Below are 19,721 nucleotides of genomic sequence, written 5' to 3'. Positions count from 1 at the left end.
CCCGCCCACCCGTGCACCCCGCCTCTGCTGCTCCGACATCTTCTTCCCTCTGCTTTCCAGCCCGTAGCTCGCTCGTCCCTCCCGCCCCGCTCTACTGAGGAGCGGTAGCCGGGACTCCTCCGGGCGGGAGCGGTGGCGAGGCTAAGCTAAACTCAGCCCGGGGTGGGCGACTTGGAGAAAGGCAGCGAGGGGGTGTGCGTGCCCGGAGGGAGGGGGTGGGACTCTTTGTTTCGGCGGAGGGATCTCACTCGATTGCGCTGTGGCTGGCTGGCTGGCTGGCTGGAGCCGCGGCAGTAGCAGCGCTGGGCTGGCGGCGGCGGCGGCGGCGGCGGGTTTTGCTCTGAGTTGTTGTTTCCTCCTCCTGCCCGGAGCTTGAATGGTGGAGCTCAGACTCTCGCTGCTGCCGAACAAACAGTGACAGCTACTGGGGGAGCGCGCGTTTCAGCTCGCAGGCCCCGCCGCCGGGGAGCTCGGCCTGAGCAAGCCGAGCTCCTCTGCTCGCCATGTCCGGGGACGGCGGCGGCAACAGCAGCGGCAGGCACACCGCGGAGCTACGAGCGGGTAAGTGGAAGCCGGGCCGGGCCGGGCCGCTGCCTTCAAGGCCGCCTCGCCGCCCGCCTAGTCCGCTCCTCCTTCTCCTCACGGTGCGTGTCTCTCTCTCTTTCTCCCCCCCCCCTTTTCCTGCAGAGCTCTATTTCCTCATCGCCCGTTTTCTCGAGAACGGACCTTGCCAGCAAGCGGCTCAGGTAAGGGCTGGAGCCGGGGCTGGGCCTGCGGGTGGGGGTGCTTCTCTCGCTTCGGCTGCGCTTTCCCTGACCGTCTTTGCTCCCTTTTTGTTGCTGCTGCAGGTCCTGATCCGAGAAGTAGCCGAGAAGGAGGTAAGTGGTGCAGCGCATTCAGCGCGCTCCTCCTTTCGCCCGCCCGCCTGCCTCAGCGCCGGCGGCTGCGGCGGCCTCGCCTCCTCCTCCCCCATCCCGGGCGGGCGGGCGCTCCTGGGGAGTCTTCTGGGAGGAGGGGGCTGCCTTTAGTGACGGGGGGGATGTTTCTTTCTTCCCCCAGCTGCTGCCCAAGCGCACGGACTGGACGGGAAAGGAGCATCCCAGGAGCTACGAGAGCCTAGTAAGAGAAGCGGCCGGTCGGCGTGTTGCGATGTGGTGTGCTAGAGAAAGTTTGCGAGCAGCCCTTTAAAAATTGAATTTCCCGCAATTTTTTTTAACAACTTAAAAAAAAAATAAAGACCGAATTTAAACTCCAGATTTCTACTAGTAAGCGTGCAAGGGATGTTGGGTTAGGGTAGCAGGTGCTGCCTCGGAAGTCGTCTGTCTGGGGTCCTAGAGTTTGGGTAAATAATAATAATCCCACTAATGCGAGAGCCCTAGAGTCACTGTGCTAGAAATAAAGGTACGTCATGGATGTTGTGCAGAGAGAGCAGGAGGCAGGGAGGGGAGGAGCGAGTAGACTTGAGTAGAAAGCGCTTGCTGGAGCCAGCCAGGCCTGTAGGAGATGGGGGCGCTGTATTCCATGTAGTTCTTCACATACACAATAGGGCTGAGCAGTTATTGAGCAACTGTAAGCAGTTTTTTTTGTGAAAGCCCTACAACTTCCTGAAATCCGTTCTTTTGCTCAGAACATGCACAAATAAAAGCTGTTTGTTAGTCACAGTGTCAGTCAGCCACAGCAGTGCCTGTGTATCTAATCAGCTCTTTCTGTCTGAGTTCCGGCAGTGTGTAATTTCAGAGCAGAATGCTAGTTTTAAATGGATGTTTGCTTGACAATGACAACTTTGTGGACTGTTGAGCTATTTTATGGTCGCTATCCTGCACTTATATATCACTTTTGCTGGAGAATGCTTTTCTCTGCTCTCCTATAACTGGTTCTGCTTTTCAGTTTCAGGTGAGGATTTGTGTAGTTTGTTTATATTCTGAAGGAACATCTGCTTTAAAAGTTAGCTCAAACCAGAAGAGTCATGCAGATATCTTGACTGGATTTTCTGTACTGTCTTAATTTGGATATTAAAAGCATTTTAATTGTTTCTCTCTACTCCCCCCCACTCACACACACACACATTCTAGATTAGGAAACTATCAAAGAGTAAGAATGATGCCTTCTCCATCACTGCTCCCATTTCTGCTTGTGAAGCAGAGCATGTGTGAAAATCTGTGGGATAGTCACTCATGAATTCAGACTACTCTAGACACTTTGTCTAGATTAACTTAAATCAGTATTTCTGAACCCCTCATAATGAAGACATGTTTTTTCCTGAACTAAAATTAATTGTGCATCATTCTTGGAAGCATAAAACTATACTTTTTATAGCTTATTGGAATAATAATTTTCCACTTTGACTTGTCCGTCTTATGGTTTAGATCTGGCAGGAAGATCTCCAAGTAGAATTTTATTTAGAGTTTCTGCACTAGCAGAAAGGACTGGGGGGGGGGAGGCAATTTTCACTGTTTCCCCTTCCCTGTGAAGCCACTCTTCTGCTGTTCTAGAGGACTTCCAGGCTCACTGGAGCAATTGTGGGAACATCAAAGACTGGGGTGGGTGGGTGAGGGATTGCTTAAAGATGGCACATCCCCTGTTGAGTTAGCAGAAAAGATCTGTTGGCTCAAAGGCCTCCATTTATGAGAAACTTACTAAGTTAAACTCTGTATTTCTTTGGCCTGGTTTATGTGATCAACACAGCCCACTGTGGCTGATAAACCATGGTAGGTTGTGGTATCCTTGGAACACTAGCTTGCTGATCCAAGCTGCTGCTGCTTTCATCCACACTTTCTGAAGGTGACTTGTACGGTACTTTGTTCCCTACCCAACAACACTTGTTAACCACTCCAGTAAGCCATCCTTTCTGGGATTAGATAACACAAGAAGTCATGTCCTGTGTGGGTTCTTATGCAGGTCAGCTGGTTTGCAACTGGCACATAATAGGTATGTTAAGTATGCTGTGATCTGGGCCTTAGGGATGCTGATCTGGACTTGTTACCTGACTGGAAACAAGCGGGCTCAAAACAGTGACTAGTGAAGATGCACAATGACTTACCACCTCAGAGGAAAGGTAGTTTCTCATTGATGTTGCAGTAAGAGTGATTGGATAGTTTAAACACACTTGATCTAAAGAAGCAGCAACAATTTCTGTGCTATGAAAGCTGACTGCAAGGGCACATGGCCATAGCAGTAAATTATGCTGAGATATATTAAGTACATTCTCTTTGAATAGGTACTTTAAGTACTTTTTTTTACAGAAGCATTTCATATTTTTTGTCACATGCTAGTGGTTTCTTATGTGAGCAATGTGGATAGTGTAAATCCTAAAACTCTTGATCAGTAAGCTGGAAATGGTTAATGAAAAATAAAGAACTTGCTTGTTCCTACATTACATTTCAAGCTAATCTTTGGATCTGCTTGCATGTTAAACGATTCCTATTTAAGTGTTCTTGTTGTATAGTTTCATTGCAGCATGCAAGCAATCTTGGGAAAGAGCAGTTCTTGAGTGCTTATGTTGTCCAATGATGTTATCACTTCAGTAAGGCACAAGGCATAAGGAAGGCATTTGGGAGCTAAAGTTTATGCACACACTCACATTAGGTGTTTTTTGTGTGAGGGGGTGTTTTACACAAGCACGAATTCTTGGCATTTTACTTGTTGCCTTCTTCCCCTGTGATCTGCAATGTGGAGTTCTCAGTATGTCATTGGTTACAATACAACAGCAGTTTGTTCATATAGTCATACTCAGCAATTAAGTTGAACAAATTCTTAAGTTCCTTCAGTAATGGACTGGAAGGATTGGTGTAAGAATATAGAAGACTAGCAGGAATATAGATTCTTCTCTAAGGAGTGCACTTTTTTTTACTAAATTCCTTGTCCACGTGAGTCTTACCACTGTAGAGTTTGCATCACTTTTTGTGTGACTTTTCTGCTATAGAAGAAATATTTCTTCTCGAAAAAGCCAAGAAAAACTAGCATTTCCTCACAAAAAATCACTGAATAATGCGGAGTGGAATAACATAGTTTCTATGGGTAAAATAGTGCAAATATTACAGAAATAATGCACATATTTCTAATTATTCCTTAGAATTTTTCCTTAATTTTAGTGAGCACATGTATGTGTCTTACGGGATAATGGATGTTGTATTTATCTCTGCCTGTACCTCTTGAGACCCATCAAGCTGGAGGCAGCTCAGAACTATGTGTGTAGTATAGGATGCATAGCTTGATAACCCTCATGTCTTTCTTGCCTCTTTAGGACTTCATACATGATCTTGCTAAACACTTGGTAGTCCAAATACTTGGCTGAAGGGCTGCATTCAGATCACAAGCTGGGCAAACCTGTTGTATATTTTAAAGTGGGTAGAGTAATCAGATATCAGTGTTGCATTATTTATATATGTTATTTTTAAAATTTATATAGCCCATTTTATAATATATTGAATTTATGCTTTCCCATTTTCTTTTGGTTGTATGAATAGTTACTCTGCTGCCATCAGTCACTATTCCACTGTAAGTTGACTTGTAATATAAGCTGAATTAAACGTTATTACTTTAGATCAATTAAAATTTAGTCTTAGATATGCTTACTCTAGTATTGGTCTGTGTTCACAGTGTTATATCCACTAACTGGAAGTATTGTGTAGATAGTTTCATTGTCATGTAAGTCTGAGGTTATGATCTTGAATATAAAAATAAAATGAAATTCTTTGTAAATATAACTGAATTCTGTGGTTCAGTCAAGATGTTTGCAGTTAGGAACATCTGTAAGAGGCAGCAATGGTTGGTCCTATACAGTAGCAGTTAAAATCCAGGATCTGTGATGCACTTGTGGAGTGCTTTTCAACTGCAAGGGTTTTCCACAGTCAATGGAGGGTTAGATGGATGGACTGCAGTCATATTTGGTTTTAGGCCTGAAACCATAGACTGTGATGTGATATAAAATTAAGATTATTTTTAATTATAAAAAATGGAAATGTTGTTCCTGGTTGATAAGACAATTCTCACTCTTGACTCTATTCTAGTTGATATTTTAATACAGTTACATTTCTGGATATATTTAGTGGGTTCGAGTCAGGACATTGTTGTTGTTGTTAGTCGCGAAGTCATGTCCAACCCATCACAACCCCGTGGACAACGCTCCTCCAGGCCTTCCTGTCCTCCACTATCTCCCGGAATCCACCTAAGCTCACACCAACTGCCTCAGTGACTCCATCTAGCCACCTCATCCTCTGCCGTCCCCTTCTTCTTTTGCCATCTATTGTTCCCAGCATTAGGCTCTTCTCCAGGGAGTCCTTCCTTCTCATTAGGTGGCCAAAGTATTTGAGTTTCATCTTCAGCATCTGGCCTTCTAAAGAGCAGTCAGGGTTGATCTCCTCTAGAACTGACCGGTTTGATCACCTTGCGTTCCAAGGGACTCGCAGGAGTCTCCTCCAGCACCACAATTCAAAGGCCTCAATCCTTTTGCGCTCAGCCTTCCTTATGGTCCAGCTTTCACAGCCATACATTGCAACTGGGAAAACCATAGCCTTGACTATACGCACTTTCGTCGGCAGGGTGATGTCTCTGCTTTTTAGTATGCTGTCTAGATTTGCCATAGCTTTCCTCCCCAGGAGCAAGCGTCTTTTAATTTCTTGGCTGCAGTCCCCATCTGCAGTGATCTTGGAGCCCAGGAAAATAAAATCTGTCACTACCTCCATTTCTTCCCCATCTATTTGCCAGGAGAGTGAGGACATAGAGAGGCCCTATTAATGTTGGTGGGTCTACCCTAACAGATGACTAACATAATCACAGTTTGCCGTGGTTGTGATGTCTGCTGGTGGCCATCTTGAATATTCAGTCCCTGGCAGGGGTTTCCCATGGTTTGTTGTGTGATCTGAAACCCTCAAAAGAACCTCTTTGGGTGAACCAGGTCACTATCTGGCTAAGTCTGAATCTAACCCATTAAAGCAAATTTCAATAATGTTGGACTGGTGTGTGTTCGCGTGCGCGCTCATAGAGAAGAGGAGTGGAGGTATGGGGAAGGGATGTAATCTTTGAAGCTATTGGGAGGCTATAATACCACGTATGAGTCCTGTTCTAAAGGAATAGGCCAGTGGTTAATGGGCTCCATCAAGTACTGAGTGACTGAGATTTGATCTTGCTCATGGGAGATAATTTCTAATTTAATTGGAGACAAATATGTAGTAACCTTAGCCTTGTAATTTTTACACATATGTTACTATCTACACACATTCTTGCTAGTTTGCCTCTGAACAGATCAGAAGTATGCTATAAAGATAGAGCATGACTTTTGACTTTCTACATTTATTGACTCCAGCCAGAGCACTCCTTTTTCTTTCCATCTACTTACTGGGTTTGTATGGTATGGTAAGCCAGTGTGGCTTCAAAGCTACGGAGACTTAGTGTGTTCCCTGAACTGCTATGAAGCTTGTTGCCAGCTGTGGCATCTCCAGTCATTTTGGGCCTGCCGACAAAACAGTAGGCAGAGCTGGCAGGGAAGAGCAGCTAGCTTCCGTTGGTGACTTACTTGCTATGTCTAACTTGCTGTTTCAGGAAGGAAGGGACAGGTATTTTTCTGGGACTCAGAAGAGGTCAAGGAGAATGCACCATGGTGCCCATGCGGGCAGGAAATGAGGTGTGTTCTCCTGAGTCTCCATTTGGAAGACCCAGGGGAACATAGGAGCTGCCACAGCCCCCTGTTCTGTGGAAGCAGGCACAAGGGATGAAGCATTTTCTTCTGGTTTTTTCCCTGGAGGAGGGTCAGAAAAATGACTGCTGCAGCTCCTAACAAGCTTGCTTGCTGAGCAACCTCTGTGCCTGGATCAGCAGTGGGGTCTTTGACAGCTCCCCCCTCCTCCCAAAAGTGCTGACTGGGCACTTTTGGGCCACTGTAATTCTTGCTCTGCTTTCCTTAGCTGTCTCATAGCGTCCCATGGGATATTGATGGGAGTACTGAAGTTGCAGGAGGTACTTGTGGATCCCTTCTGGGCCTGACAGTGTTGCATGCCCTGATGCAAAAAAGATACATCAAGTAGCTTTATGTGCAGTGTGGCTTGTGTCATGCAAACTAGCTCATTATTTGTGAACATTTTCAGACTGCTTGCCATTTTGGTTTCAGTTGGCCATTTGTGTGTTGAAGCCTTTATCACTGTTTTGCAGTTTTCTATCCATGAGTGAGCTTGGTTGGCTTTTTTCTGACTGCTCCTACGAGAGAGTAGCTCAGAGGTATCTATGGATGAAAGACTTAGTCCTCTCATAGTGGCACTATTCTTTCTTTTACAGTTATTTTTGTTGAAAGCTTTTACAATGTTTGTGTTGGTGTTTGCTTTTATGGAACCATTGTACATACCATGTTTTATAGTAGTATTTTCCTTTCGAAGCATTATAAGGTAGGGGTGTGTACATATCGGTGTGGTGATGGTGTACCTATGGTTGCAATTGCAGTGTTGTAGATAATGGCTATTCATGTCCATAGGCATGAGGTGGCAGATAAAACTGCCTATTTCCCAGCTTGTTTTCTTTTGAACTAACCAGTTTGTTTCCACCCAGTAGTAGTCTTGTTTACTCATTTCCAATTGTTGTCACAAAGTTGTAGGTTTGCATGATCATGGTGGCTGAAACTAGCCACTCTGCATATTGCCTGGATTTCCTCAGTGTAAGTATGTCATCTGAACCCAGGTGGGCAGCAGCCATCAGATAATCCAATGGCAATTTGTTTCATTTGCTGTGATCATGTGAATCAAGTCTGTGTGTGAATGTTTATTTTTCCACAATTATGATTAATGTGAAGCAGAGTGGTTTGATTATTCCATTCTTTCAGTCCAGCATTGACTGACTACCAGGTTTATACAGTAGTGTATTAGGAAGGGTTCAGCTGTGGCACTTTATAGATACATTTTGTCTGCTGGTAAAACATGCTATATATTTTTTACAGTAGAAACATTATGAGATATGTGCTAAAGATAAAAACTTCAGCCAAAATTCTGAAAGGGCCTGTATCAGGTCGTCACAATGTATCACCAAAAAGCAGTTTGGATTGATGTGGTATATGGTATCAAACTCTGATACCTTTCTTTATAGTAGTAGTGTTATTCTTGAGCCACATGTGTTTTGATGTTCACTGTCTACTTCTTTGAAGTGAGCTTTTGAAACCTTACATATTTTGAAGCCCCACTTGTGTATTGGAGTACCCATGCCTGCGAATAATTACTGGATTTGGAAATTACTAGTTTGGTATTTTTTTAAAGTGCTGTCTAGGATGTTGGTGTTCCTACTGTAGACTGAGATTTCTGGAAGTTTGTGCAGTTTTCTTCATTAAACAGGGAAAATATGTGTAACTCTTTGGACTTAGTTACATACATAGATAAATTGATTTAGTGAGATAAATATACAAAGCAAACTTTTAGAAGAAGCATTATCAAAATAAGCTTGTACAGCATACACAATCTGCAATATATTGATAGCTAGGTAGCGATTACAGAACTTTGGTAGTGAGATCTAGACGTTGCTTTGTACAGGTGAAATATTTTTTGAAATAATTTCATTCCTGATGCATTTTGCATTTACATTGAGCCATTCCTGTTACATGCCCTGTTTCTATTTGCTTGAAGAAAATACAAGCAATCTCAGGAGAACCATTAAAGATTTCAGTAACTACTCAATTAATTCATGACTCAAGTTGAGAATAGAATGATACTGTGCCAATTATTTCTAAACATCCGTAATGTTTAGATAGTAAGTCCATGGGTACTTAAATTTTGGTGCAGTGCTTAGTAGTGCTAGTTTTTAAAAATAAATTTTAAAATAACAATGTTACTTTCTAATTCTCTAAATAATTAATGGAAATTGAATGAGGGAATTATCTTCTATTTCATTTTGATGAGGAGAAGAAAACATTGCTACACTTTCTGTTATATAGGAGGAGAGAAAGAAAATATCCCTTATGTACTGGTAAAAGTACATTATCCAATTTAAAATTTATATATAGTCTGATATTTTTATCCAGCATCATGTTATGTTCCAGCTGGCTTGAACTATAACCCCACAATCCTTCCTGATCATTGACCTTGTTAGTGGGGGCTTACAAGTTACTATTTATTTCATTTTTGTACCACCCAATAGCTAAAACTCTCTGGGTAGTTTACTTCTTGATTAAAGTCTAAAACAAATGAAGCACACCAGGCTGCGAAAGACAGAGTTAAAGGAAGTAGGGCATATATTTAGAGTAGTTCTGAGTCCAATTCAAGAGGCTGGTTAATTTAAACATTTCTCAGCAGCTTGAAAGCCACAAATCTCTTTCCTAGTAACAGTTTTTCTGCCATCCTAATTTTTATACTAATCGTTGTTAATTTCATGTATTTGTGCAATATGAACACCTTTGCTAGAAGTAGTGCCTTTCCTAGTTTGGCTCTGAACAGTTCACCACTGGAATTGAAGAATCCAGAATCTTTTAATTTGGAAAGACTTTAGATCCCTTCTCACTATAATAGATTTTCAGATACATTTTCTTATTACCTAATTTGTTCTCTCCTGTCACCATGGTTTTATGCCAATTTGACCACAAGTAGGATGTAAGGCTTGAATCAGGTAGTGTTGTTCTACCTAGAGTGTAAGCTGCTGACAGGAGGGCTTTCCTTCCCACATACAACTTGTCCATCTCTATGCACTAAATCTGCTCTGAAGGATTTGGGTTTAAATCTAAATATGTAAAGGAAAAATAGTGGAGCTTTGCAATCCCTCTAATAGTTAATTGGGATCTTATTTGAAATATATTTAATATTTTTACCTATATTAAACACCACAAAGTAAAATGATTTTAATATCTAACTGAAATTATTTGATTAGAAAAATAATTTAATAAGCTATATTGACAATATCATCCTGTGCATGCCCTCTTAGATTTAAGTCCTAGTGAGTTCAGTGGGTATTATTCCTGTGTAACTTGGTATAGGAGTGTAGTTCTAATGTGCTCTTAAAAGTTAAATTTAAATGAATTAAAAGCTTAACTAGTACAGAGCTGAACTAGTAAATTAAAAGTTCTTTTTATTGTAAGATACAATGCAATGCTGTAGCATGCAGTTTTTCAATATTGTCTGAAAAAATGCAGCTTTGAAACTGCCTGAACTACTGCTGTTGTATCATTTATGCTAGTAATAGACTTTTAGAACTTTTAGAAATGGAATTAGTCAAAATAGCAATTTCAAGTTCACATGTTTAGCTAAGAGTTTAAAAAGCTCCTCATTCACTGTGTGTACATAGTGATATGTTAAGTGTCTAGCTTTTTGTTTCTGTTTACCTTAAAGCTAGACTAATTTAGCTTCCTAGTTGTTCATGTGTAATATTATTTTATTTCATCAATTTGGAAATGTCTCATACTGCAATTATAATGTTCAGAGGCTTTCTTTACATTGCAGTATACAGTGGTTAATCATTAATTATTACAATAGTTTTAATCTCTTGTAAACTACCCAGAGCCTATGGGAATCAGTGGTATATAAAAATCAAATCAATAAATAAGCATTATTATGGGGTTCAGGCATAATGCTAAGCTGTGGTTAATTAAAATAGAAGCAAAAGTTTCCAGGCTCCTCACAGCTATGTTATAGGAGAGGAAATAAGGTCAAAATGCATAAAACCAAGGCTTGCTGAGGGTTTTTCATATAACTATATGATTTATATATTAGTCTCTGGTACTTATGAAAGCAGAAAATGTTTTCTGTCACTGACTTGGTTTCCTTGTTTGCATGGGCTTTCTCTGTTCTGTCACTGTTAACTTTAATTTCCAAGGTCAGTTCAGGTTTGACTTCCTTAGTATTTATTAGTACTTTTGAAATGAACATATTTTTAAAAGATGAAGAATGATTAATTTATCCACTTAATATGTATTAGAACTGGCACAGTTATACTGCTAAGCGCCAATACTGGTCACATAATGTACTAAAATGAATACAGTGACAAATAATTAAGTAAAGAAAAATTATTGTTAAAACATGAGGGCTTTGTGTTTCCTAAAAGTCTTTACGAATGTTGGTAGACTAGGAGATACGAGTCAGAAAGAGAAAATGTGGAAATTCTGATGCATGTACATAAATGTTTCAAAAGATGCATGGGAATATTTATATGATGGCAGTTATTTGCATAGTGCAAAGCTACATCTTCCAGGTCTACCTAATTTGGAATTAATTTCAGTCCTCTGAATGTCTTTTCTATGCTGGTTTATGTAAAAGGAATAATGGCCACAATTTGAGCTAATTAATATATTTCTGGTGTATTTTATGATTAGGCATGCAACTTAGGAATAGTGTTACTTTTACTAATAGTAAAGAATAATGTTATTTTTACTTAGATGGCCATTTCAAAATCTCATTTAAAAAAGAGATTGAAAAAAAAAGAAAAATCCAGGAAGTGAGCAGTTCATTTGTTGGCTTTGTTTTGACCAAATATTTTTCTAGTTGGAATTTTCCTACTCTTTGGAGAATAGCTCAAGGTAGGCAGTAGCCAGATGCTTCTGAGTAAAACAATCAGTTGTAGTAATGTTATCATTTGTAATGTAAATAATTAGAAAACTTTGAGTACTATATATTTTAATTAGATGGATTTTAGATTATTTTTGGTTCTTATCTGTGATAGCAGAATTTTAGTCTTTGAACTTTCCTTCCATTTTCTTCATTCCTCCTCCAGTGGCTTTCTGTAAATTATAGTAATTGCCTCTGTAGAATTGCCTCTGTTATCATTAACTGAATTGTTCGTGCTGGATTTGGTTCTCATGCTCTGTTCTGAGCCTGGTTTTCATATTTAGTTCAAGTCAGTGATGTGGATTTTCAGAAAAAATTGAATTGAAAAATTAAAATGAGGACAACTTGCACCCAGACTTTCTCAGCTTGCATTGCTAAATGTTTTGGTGTCCTTGATTGATATCATTTAGTATGTTTATTTACCTGTATTTAGTACACAAAAGGTTTTTTTTTTTTTTTTAAATGGTTTTCTTCCAATATCCCACAAATAAGTGACCTGAAATACTTGAGGGGAAAAATAAAGACATACTTATGGTACAGTCCTATGGGAATGCCAGGAATCTGGAAACTGGAGGCTTGTAGCCATCCACTGTAAAGTGGGAGGACTGATCCTCTCACTCAGCATATTTTGGTAGACATCCATTTTTCTTCTTTGTGGTCTCTGTGCATTACACATATGGGCGCTGCACCTGTGCAGTGGCTATGTTCAGGAAGATTCTTCTAGCTGCTTCTAGAAATTTTGGCAGGAACCCCACCCCCTTACCTTTAAATATAAATAGACAGGCTCCCACCATTTTCTCAGTTCTCTTTTGAGCCGTTTGCAGTACCTTAGGATTTCTAATGCTTCTATTTCTTTATTACCACAGACGTTCTCCTTTTCCATCTCTCAAAACACCTTTTTTCAACAGCCCTTTCCCCTTGTTCACGAGCTTATTCTCCCTTTTTCCTGTTCCATTCCCCTCACTACCTTCTCCAAAAAAAGTAAAATAAATAAATAAATACTTTTGTCATCTCCCTTCTTTTAAATTCCTTTTGTTTGTCTCATCTCATCTCTTTCTTGATGGCTCTGAAACCAGTGTTTCAAAAGTGTGTGGAGGTAAAATGCTGTCTACTGTTGGATAATAGACTTCTAGGTTTTTGTCAGTCTAGCAATGGTATATTAAGGGTATCTTCTGGATACCTCATATCCTGGCCTCTCCATTCTCTTTCCCTTGCATCCCTCTGAAATACTCCCTTTAGCCCCACTCCAAGTTTGCTTTTCCAGTCTTGGGAGTGTAGCCAGTGTGTTATTTTCCACATCAGCCACAAGGGAAAGGGGGATTAGAACTCCAGTTTCAGCCTCCGGTATTGTGCCACTGTTTCAGACCTCAGAACTAGGAACTTATCACCATAGGATTGTTTCCTCTATGTGGTTAACTGTTATATTATGTGGAAATTTCTGTCGGGATGTTTGCAGAAATGCATATCTCTTCCTTACATTGTTCAGAATTAGTGGGTCAATTTAGAGGAATAGAAGTTGAATGAATGAATGAATTTAAGGAGAAAAAAAGGTTGTGAAAGTTATTTGGCAGTAATACATTTAAGTAAACCAGAGAGCTGATAAAGAAGATGCTTACACTGAATTGGACCACTGTTCTTTCTGTCTAATATTAACATTGACTTGCAGTAGCACTCCAGGATTGCAGGCAGGGTTCTTTCTGAACTTGCTTGAAACATTGAAGCTGAGACCTTCCACATGCCGGAGGGGTGCTCTGTGCTGAACTGCAGTGCTTGCCTGTCAGCTAGTTTATCAGAGGACAACTCTCTTCCACTTAGATTGTTGGTGCACTTCAGTTTTGCTTTCATTACGGGTTAGTACTATGTCATACTAAGGTATACATGCATTTCATTGACATATATTTGCATATGTATTTGTTACCAACAATCAACACTACAACTCTGAAATTGGCAAGTTCGCATAATATGTTTTCAGTTGGAATCAATTCACTGTTAGTAATGAACTTTGGTAATAGAAAATTTCCTCTGAGAAAATAAAGCACTGGACATTTTTTCCTTACATCATTAGTTTCATGAACTGTCTTCCATGGACAGAAAGGCTCCATTTGACAGATATCTCCAGCCAATTTGCAGGGATTCTTTTAATGTACTATGGTGTATGCCATTCTCCTGACCCTCTGTGTAATATTTTAGGTGGTTGGAAAGGCTGTTACGGGGAGAATAGAACAAAGAAATCAGTTTCTGCCAACTTGGTTTCATGCCCCTAAATCTTGATGTGACCCAGAGCCTAACTGAATAACTGATTTAAATATTAGCTTGTGATTAAATGTTCCCAGTCCCATCATTGTTAATTGGCATGGGAGGTAACTGTAAACATCCAAAATTAATATTTGTAAAGGAGAATGGTGAAGCATCACTTTCTGTGCCCATGTTTTTGAGCTTCCCCTGTATTCCATCTTTTTTCAGGGAAAACTAAAGGAGTGCAATTGGAACAATCTGCTTACCATTTATAATTTGGATCCCTTGTTTATAATTTTTAGAGAAGAACTTGAACAGTGTTACCAGATACTTCTAGGCCAGTAAACACTGTGGGTACTAAGGTGGGCAGTAAGAAGCAGATTGGAAGAGGATAAAGATGCTGAGATACTGCAAAATAACGTATTCCAATCTCTATTGGCTGGAATATGCCAGGAAGTGGGGTTTTTCTTTTGGTGGGAGGGGAAAATTTGCATGATAGGTAGACCAGTCTTACCTGGCCAACTGTCATTGCTCTCTGTGATCCTTGCCCAAGTACAACAGGAGCAAAGGAAATACCCAGAGTCTTCAGCAATTGGGTGCTAATAAGGACATGGTAATTTGCAGACCAGGTAATGCCAGGTAAACATGGGGAGGATGCCTGGTAGGACATCCATTCTTTACTTCTGTTTCAGCTGTTCAAAAAGCAAAAGAGTAAAATACCTGCACAGATTTTATTAGTGATGGAACTGAGTACCTTTACAAGAAGACCTAAAGGGGATCCAGGGTTCAGACTTATCTGAGAAGCATCTCATGTTTTAAAGTTGATCCTCAATTCCAGGTGTATATAAGATTTGTTGTAGCTGCTCATTACAGTGAAGAAGTGCAGCTGTACATGTTCCATGAAAGTCTTCTTTTTCAAAGCTGGTCCCTGAGATTGAAGAAATTTCTTGGCTAAACCTAGTCATATTTTGACACATGAATAAAAAAATCCCCATTGAATTCAAGAAGATCAGAGTAGGCATAGCCAGGTTACAGTTTGCATAACTTAACCATGAGTACATTATAATTACAACAGGTATTGTAAAGTAATTTGTTGAAGTGATCTGTAGAAATTATATATGTAGTTTAATGCTATAAAATCTCAACCAAGCTGACTTCTTCATAAAATGATAACATTTTGTAAATTTCCCCAATATGCTTAGAGTAATGAACAAATGCTCCCCACCCCCAACTTGAAACCTGTCATATCATACTAAACAAGAGGCAGGCAACAACCTGTCAGTTGTCAATACTGAGTTAGGTGAACTAATGATATCACTTAATCTTCCTGTGTAACAGGTTTTAGTGGTTGACCAAGCTAGTCTGTCTCCCAGTTGATACACAGACAAATGGCAGTCAATGATACAGGCTGTTTTGTATGCAGGCCCAGAAACCCTAGTATCTTCAAAATTTGGTCTAATCATCTGAATTATTTTACCAGTTGTTCTGGTTCTTGCTTTATTCTGTGTTTATAGGTATTTATGGTTATTCATCCTGGATTCCTTCTGTGCACTTGATTTATGAGGATGTATCTTTCAGATACTCTGTTCTTTCGCCTGTGGACTAATATACAATTTTCTCCTGCTGATCGTGTGTTCATCTTAGATGACTTGTATTAGTTATCCAAGAGGAGTCATGTTATAATAATGATAATAATGATAATTCTTTAGGTTAAGGCAAGTGTTAAGTTGCGTACACATTCCCCTGTGCTTCAAAAGGCATGGAAATAGTATGTTAAGATGTCTCCTATACATTTTGCAACAAGTAAGCAGTAAACAATGCTTCAGTTTTGCCTTCAACTTGCATAGGAAAAAAACATCAAGGATAAGTATGAGTGCAGGGAGGCAAGTTAAAAGTAAGCACAATACATGAAACTGTAGGATATATTTTATGCATTGTGTAAGTATTAAGATAGGCTCCTTAATTTCCATTCTTTAGAGGGTAAAGCTCCCAGGGTAGCTTACATGACATCAATTCAAAAAACCTATATTGCAAAATAATAAAACACGTCCAAGACATGCCCTGCTTGTATGCTACATCTAAAATATATGATTCAAAGGAAAAAGGATGAAGAGGGGAGAGGAACCCAAGAATTCAGGTTTCAATTCTTGGTTATGCGTTTAGTTCTTTCAAGGAATAGTTGGGATGAAAACAGCTTGAAGAGGGGAGGAGCCAAAAGCAGTAAGTTTCTTAACAGATCCAGTGGAGAGTCCCTACTTCCCATCGCTTCCTCTGCTGTAGCTAGGTGACAGTAAGTAATTATCATGATTTGGAGTAATTGAGTTTGTAGTTTTAAGGTCGATTTTTATATTGTAGATTGTTTTTCTGTTTAATGAAGTTGATTAACTGAACAGTGTGAGCCATCTTGTGAGGGTGGAGGAATTAGCAGCACAATCTAACTTCTCTGTGACTTTAATAGTTAGGATGTACTAATCTTTAAAGTATGAGTGGGAAACCTGAGTAGCCCTCCAGACGGTATTGAACTTCAGTGCTGAAATCAGTTTATTTTGTAGATTACCTTGCCAGTAACTACTGTTTTGCATTATAACTTAGAAATGCACAATGAAGTTTGACCAAATAATTGATAGCCAAATTCCTGCAAGATTTCTAATGTAGCAGTAGGAAAAACCAAAAGTTTGTTTAAGCTATGAAGATAACAGCACAGAGATTGGGTCATCTGTGGGTCAATGCAGAAAAAGTTACTCAGTTTTATTGTGTGGTAGTTTTCTGAAATTTTGACTGTTTCAGAAAGTAGTTATCTTTTCCACCAGTTATCTCATTTTCCCATGGTAAGGCCTCCACACTTTGTGCAATTGCAATATGTTTCATGGAGAATAAAGCTATGAGTAGCTTATTAGCCATGATGGTTGTATACTGACTGTAGTATTAGAGGCGACTCTTCTTCTGTGTATTAGTTGCTGTGAAATGTGAGCACAGGGTACTGATGTGCTTGCGTCTTGAGACAACTCATTTGCTCCTGTGTACAAGATCAATGAAAATATCCTCCTGGTTGGGATAGGACTATTTCCTGATGCTGAGAGCTTTATGTGGCATTTTCTGCTTTTTATGGATAAGGATTAGAATCCTGGTGATACCTGCTGCATGGTAGGCCACTTCAAAGAATGGACAATATTTTTATCCCACTACTGAATTTGCCAGTCATAAGAGAAGGGTCTGTTTCTCTGGGTAGATGATAGATGGCAGTTAACATAGGTTTTCTTGTGTAATGCCTGTTTGGCTAGACAGAAGGTTCACATTTCTCATGACAACAAAGGTTGTGTTTTGTAGGCTATGGATTACACCATCACTTTATGTTTGACTCTGTTGAGTGGGGCTCAGTCTAGAATTCAGAGGATGTTTAAACATTTGGCCCTGAACTCTGTAATTCTGCAAGCTATTCAAGAGAAGTTGCAGGAAACCCTAACTTGACGTTAACAGAATGTAAGGGCCTTCACAATGGCAAGGAAGTCTTAATGAAGCTATACAATGCTGACTGCCAGACCTATCACCCTTGTGTCACAAGCACCCTTTTCTGGTCACAAATAGGCAGGTACCCACCAAAATTCCAATGTTGAAATTGTTTCTTATTTTTCTCTGACAGTGTGTTTCATCCATTATTGTTTGTTCATACTACCAAAGAGTTGTTGAATTTCATTTGTGTCCCCTGTGGCTACTTGAACATGTTTAGTCCATATGCATATCTTTGTGGGATGTGATTGTCCTTGATGATTTTTTAAAAGACATATATCTGTACTTCTGCAAAACTTGGGCCTATCTCAAACCCACTGGTAATTTCGTCTTATTTATCGGTGGCCCTGTATAGCCAGCCACATTCCCATGGGTACTTGCAACCTGAATTTGTTCTTAGAGGGGGTGTAATAGATAATTTGGCTGGAGAAGATAAACTCATTGAGTTTCATATAGACATTTCAACTGTTATAGGGATATAATCAAATATGAACTTTATCATTCTTAGATCTTTTGCTTTGATTGCTTCTGCATTCTTATTTTAATCACTAGTTATATAAAACATAGTAGGAACATGTTGACAAATTGAGTTATTTTTGATTTCAAAGGAAGAATATGAAGAGTTATCTTAACAAGGTAGTGATGACCTTCTGATTTAAAGGGACTTCATGTTTATACAAATTGTGTCCCAACTGGATTGTAACTACTGAAGCATTTGCTTTAGGAATATGTGCAGCAAAAATGCATCTCTCTGAATAATACATGTAAAGAACAGAATGGGGTTCACTAAAAATAATCTGTTTAGATGTGCCCACATTGCAGCAATTGTGTAGTGTGAAAGAGAGCAAGACATTCAAATTGTCAAGAAAAAACGCACTTAAAAATAAGGCTCTTGACACCTAACCCCCCCCCCCCCCCTTTTGGAACTACTTGAGTAGGTAATCAGATTGTGCTGCTTCTCACTGATTACATCATGATCTGTCTCTGGGATACCTGATGCACATGCATAATGACATTTCTGTGTAGCAATTAATATAATAATGAACATTATTATCTAGGGAAGAGTACTGCATTTTCCTGGGTACAAAATGTAGTAATCTCACTACTAAAGTGCTTTCAGGAAGAAAGACACACAGATGCACACACAACTTATGCTTCTGATACATAAGAAATTGGTCATGTGGAAAAACATAAAGAATATCTTAATAATTGATATTACCTGAGTTTATGAACCATGGCATGCATAAATGGAATGATGGGGGTTAGGTTGAGGGGGCCGAAGAAGTCTTCGGCCTGTTGTGATATTTCTGTAGAACCAAATATGGAACTGACAAATATAGCCAATAGCTGTTCATTTACAGTGTACCTAATGTGATGTCCACAATTGCCTTTTTAGAGAGCTTATTTTGCACTTGATTTTCAAACACAGAAATAGAAAAGAAGCAGTAAATCAGCATATATACAGTGGTACCTTGGCTCATGAACTTAATCTGCTTTACGACTCTGGTCGTGACCCAAATTGGTCATGACCCAAGTCAAATTTCCCCATAAGATTCCATGTAAATATGGTTAATCCGTTCTGAAACCATTTTTTTTTAAAATCACAGGGAAGATCGGCACGATCATGGTTGCACTCGGAGGGGCGGGTGTGATCTCTGGCACGCTTGGTGGGAGAGATGGGCGCAACCGTGGGCACGCTGTGAGGAGATAAGTGCAATTGTGGGCGCAGTTGGTGGGGAAGGGGCATGCTCATGGGCGCACTCATGGGCGCGATGGGCATGGTTGTGGCCATCTCCACCCCAGGCACAACTGCATTGTGTCTGTGCAGGGAAGACAGGCATGATTGCAATCATCACCCGATGTGGAGTTCACGACCTGAGGAAAAATTTTCCTGAAGTTTCTGTTCATGACTCAATTTGGTTGTGAGCTCAGGCATTCGTGAGCTGAGGTACCACTGTATTTGGAACTAAAAATCAAAACAAAATTAGAAGGAAAATAAACACTAGTAGTTTTGCACGGGCATTTGCACAGGAGTTCATTGAACACTAAAATAAGTCGGTTCAGTAGCTTTTACTTGTGTAAGGACTTGTTCAACTTTTTGTTCTACATAGAAAAATCAGTTTGATTCAGACATGGAAGGCCCATGGAAATAATTAATTTTACTTATTTCACATCATCTATTCTAACATGCCTAAGTCTGGACACAACTCTGCATCTTAGTTTCACTATTGTTCTGTAGTCTTCTAGAGCAAGATTCAGCATAGCTCTTCTGTGAAGAAAAGATGCCTTTTGCAGATAGAAACAGCATCTTTGGATTCAAGCCAATGCATAATTTCAAATGAGTATACCTGTTACATCAATTAGCAATTCATTTATTTTTCTGTACCTGATTATAATTTTATAAAGGTATAAATGGATAAATGACAGAATGTACAGTTGTACTGAAAAATCTGAGTTTGCATAATTGCAGTAGATTTT

At 39.8% G+C, this 19,721-nt stretch overlaps 1 protein-coding gene across 3 annotated transcripts in view; it reads left to right on the top strand.

The window, feature by feature from the left end:
- Positions 1–315: 315 nt before the first annotated feature.
- The window catches only part of LOC123019102 (pleckstrin homology domain interacting protein), a 108,674-nt gene continuing 89,268 nt past the window's right edge, over positions 316–19,721 (top strand). For all 3 annotated transcript variants that reach the window (XM_044421637.1, XM_044421636.1, XM_044421634.1), the window contains exons 1-4: positions 316–561; positions 688–746; positions 849–878; positions 1,060–1,119. In XM_044421637.1, the coding sequence (XP_044277572.1) occupies positions 504–561; positions 688–746; positions 849–878; positions 1,060–1,119 (207 nt within the window). In that variant the 5' untranslated portion in view covers positions 316–503. The remainder of the gene's footprint in view (positions 562–687; positions 747–848; positions 879–1,059; positions 1,120–19,721) is intronic.

Source organism: Varanus komodoensis, unplaced genomic scaffold (genome assembly GCF_004798865.1).
Source record: "Varanus komodoensis strain SLA01 unplaced genomic scaffold, ASM479886v1 scaffold12, whole genome shotgun sequence".
In the NCBI taxonomy this organism is placed as follows: Eukaryota; Metazoa; Chordata; class Lepidosauria; order Squamata; family Varanidae; genus Varanus; species Varanus komodoensis.
Note: the sequence above shows the minus strand (reverse complement) of the source record. Positions and strands in the feature narration are given on the sequence as shown.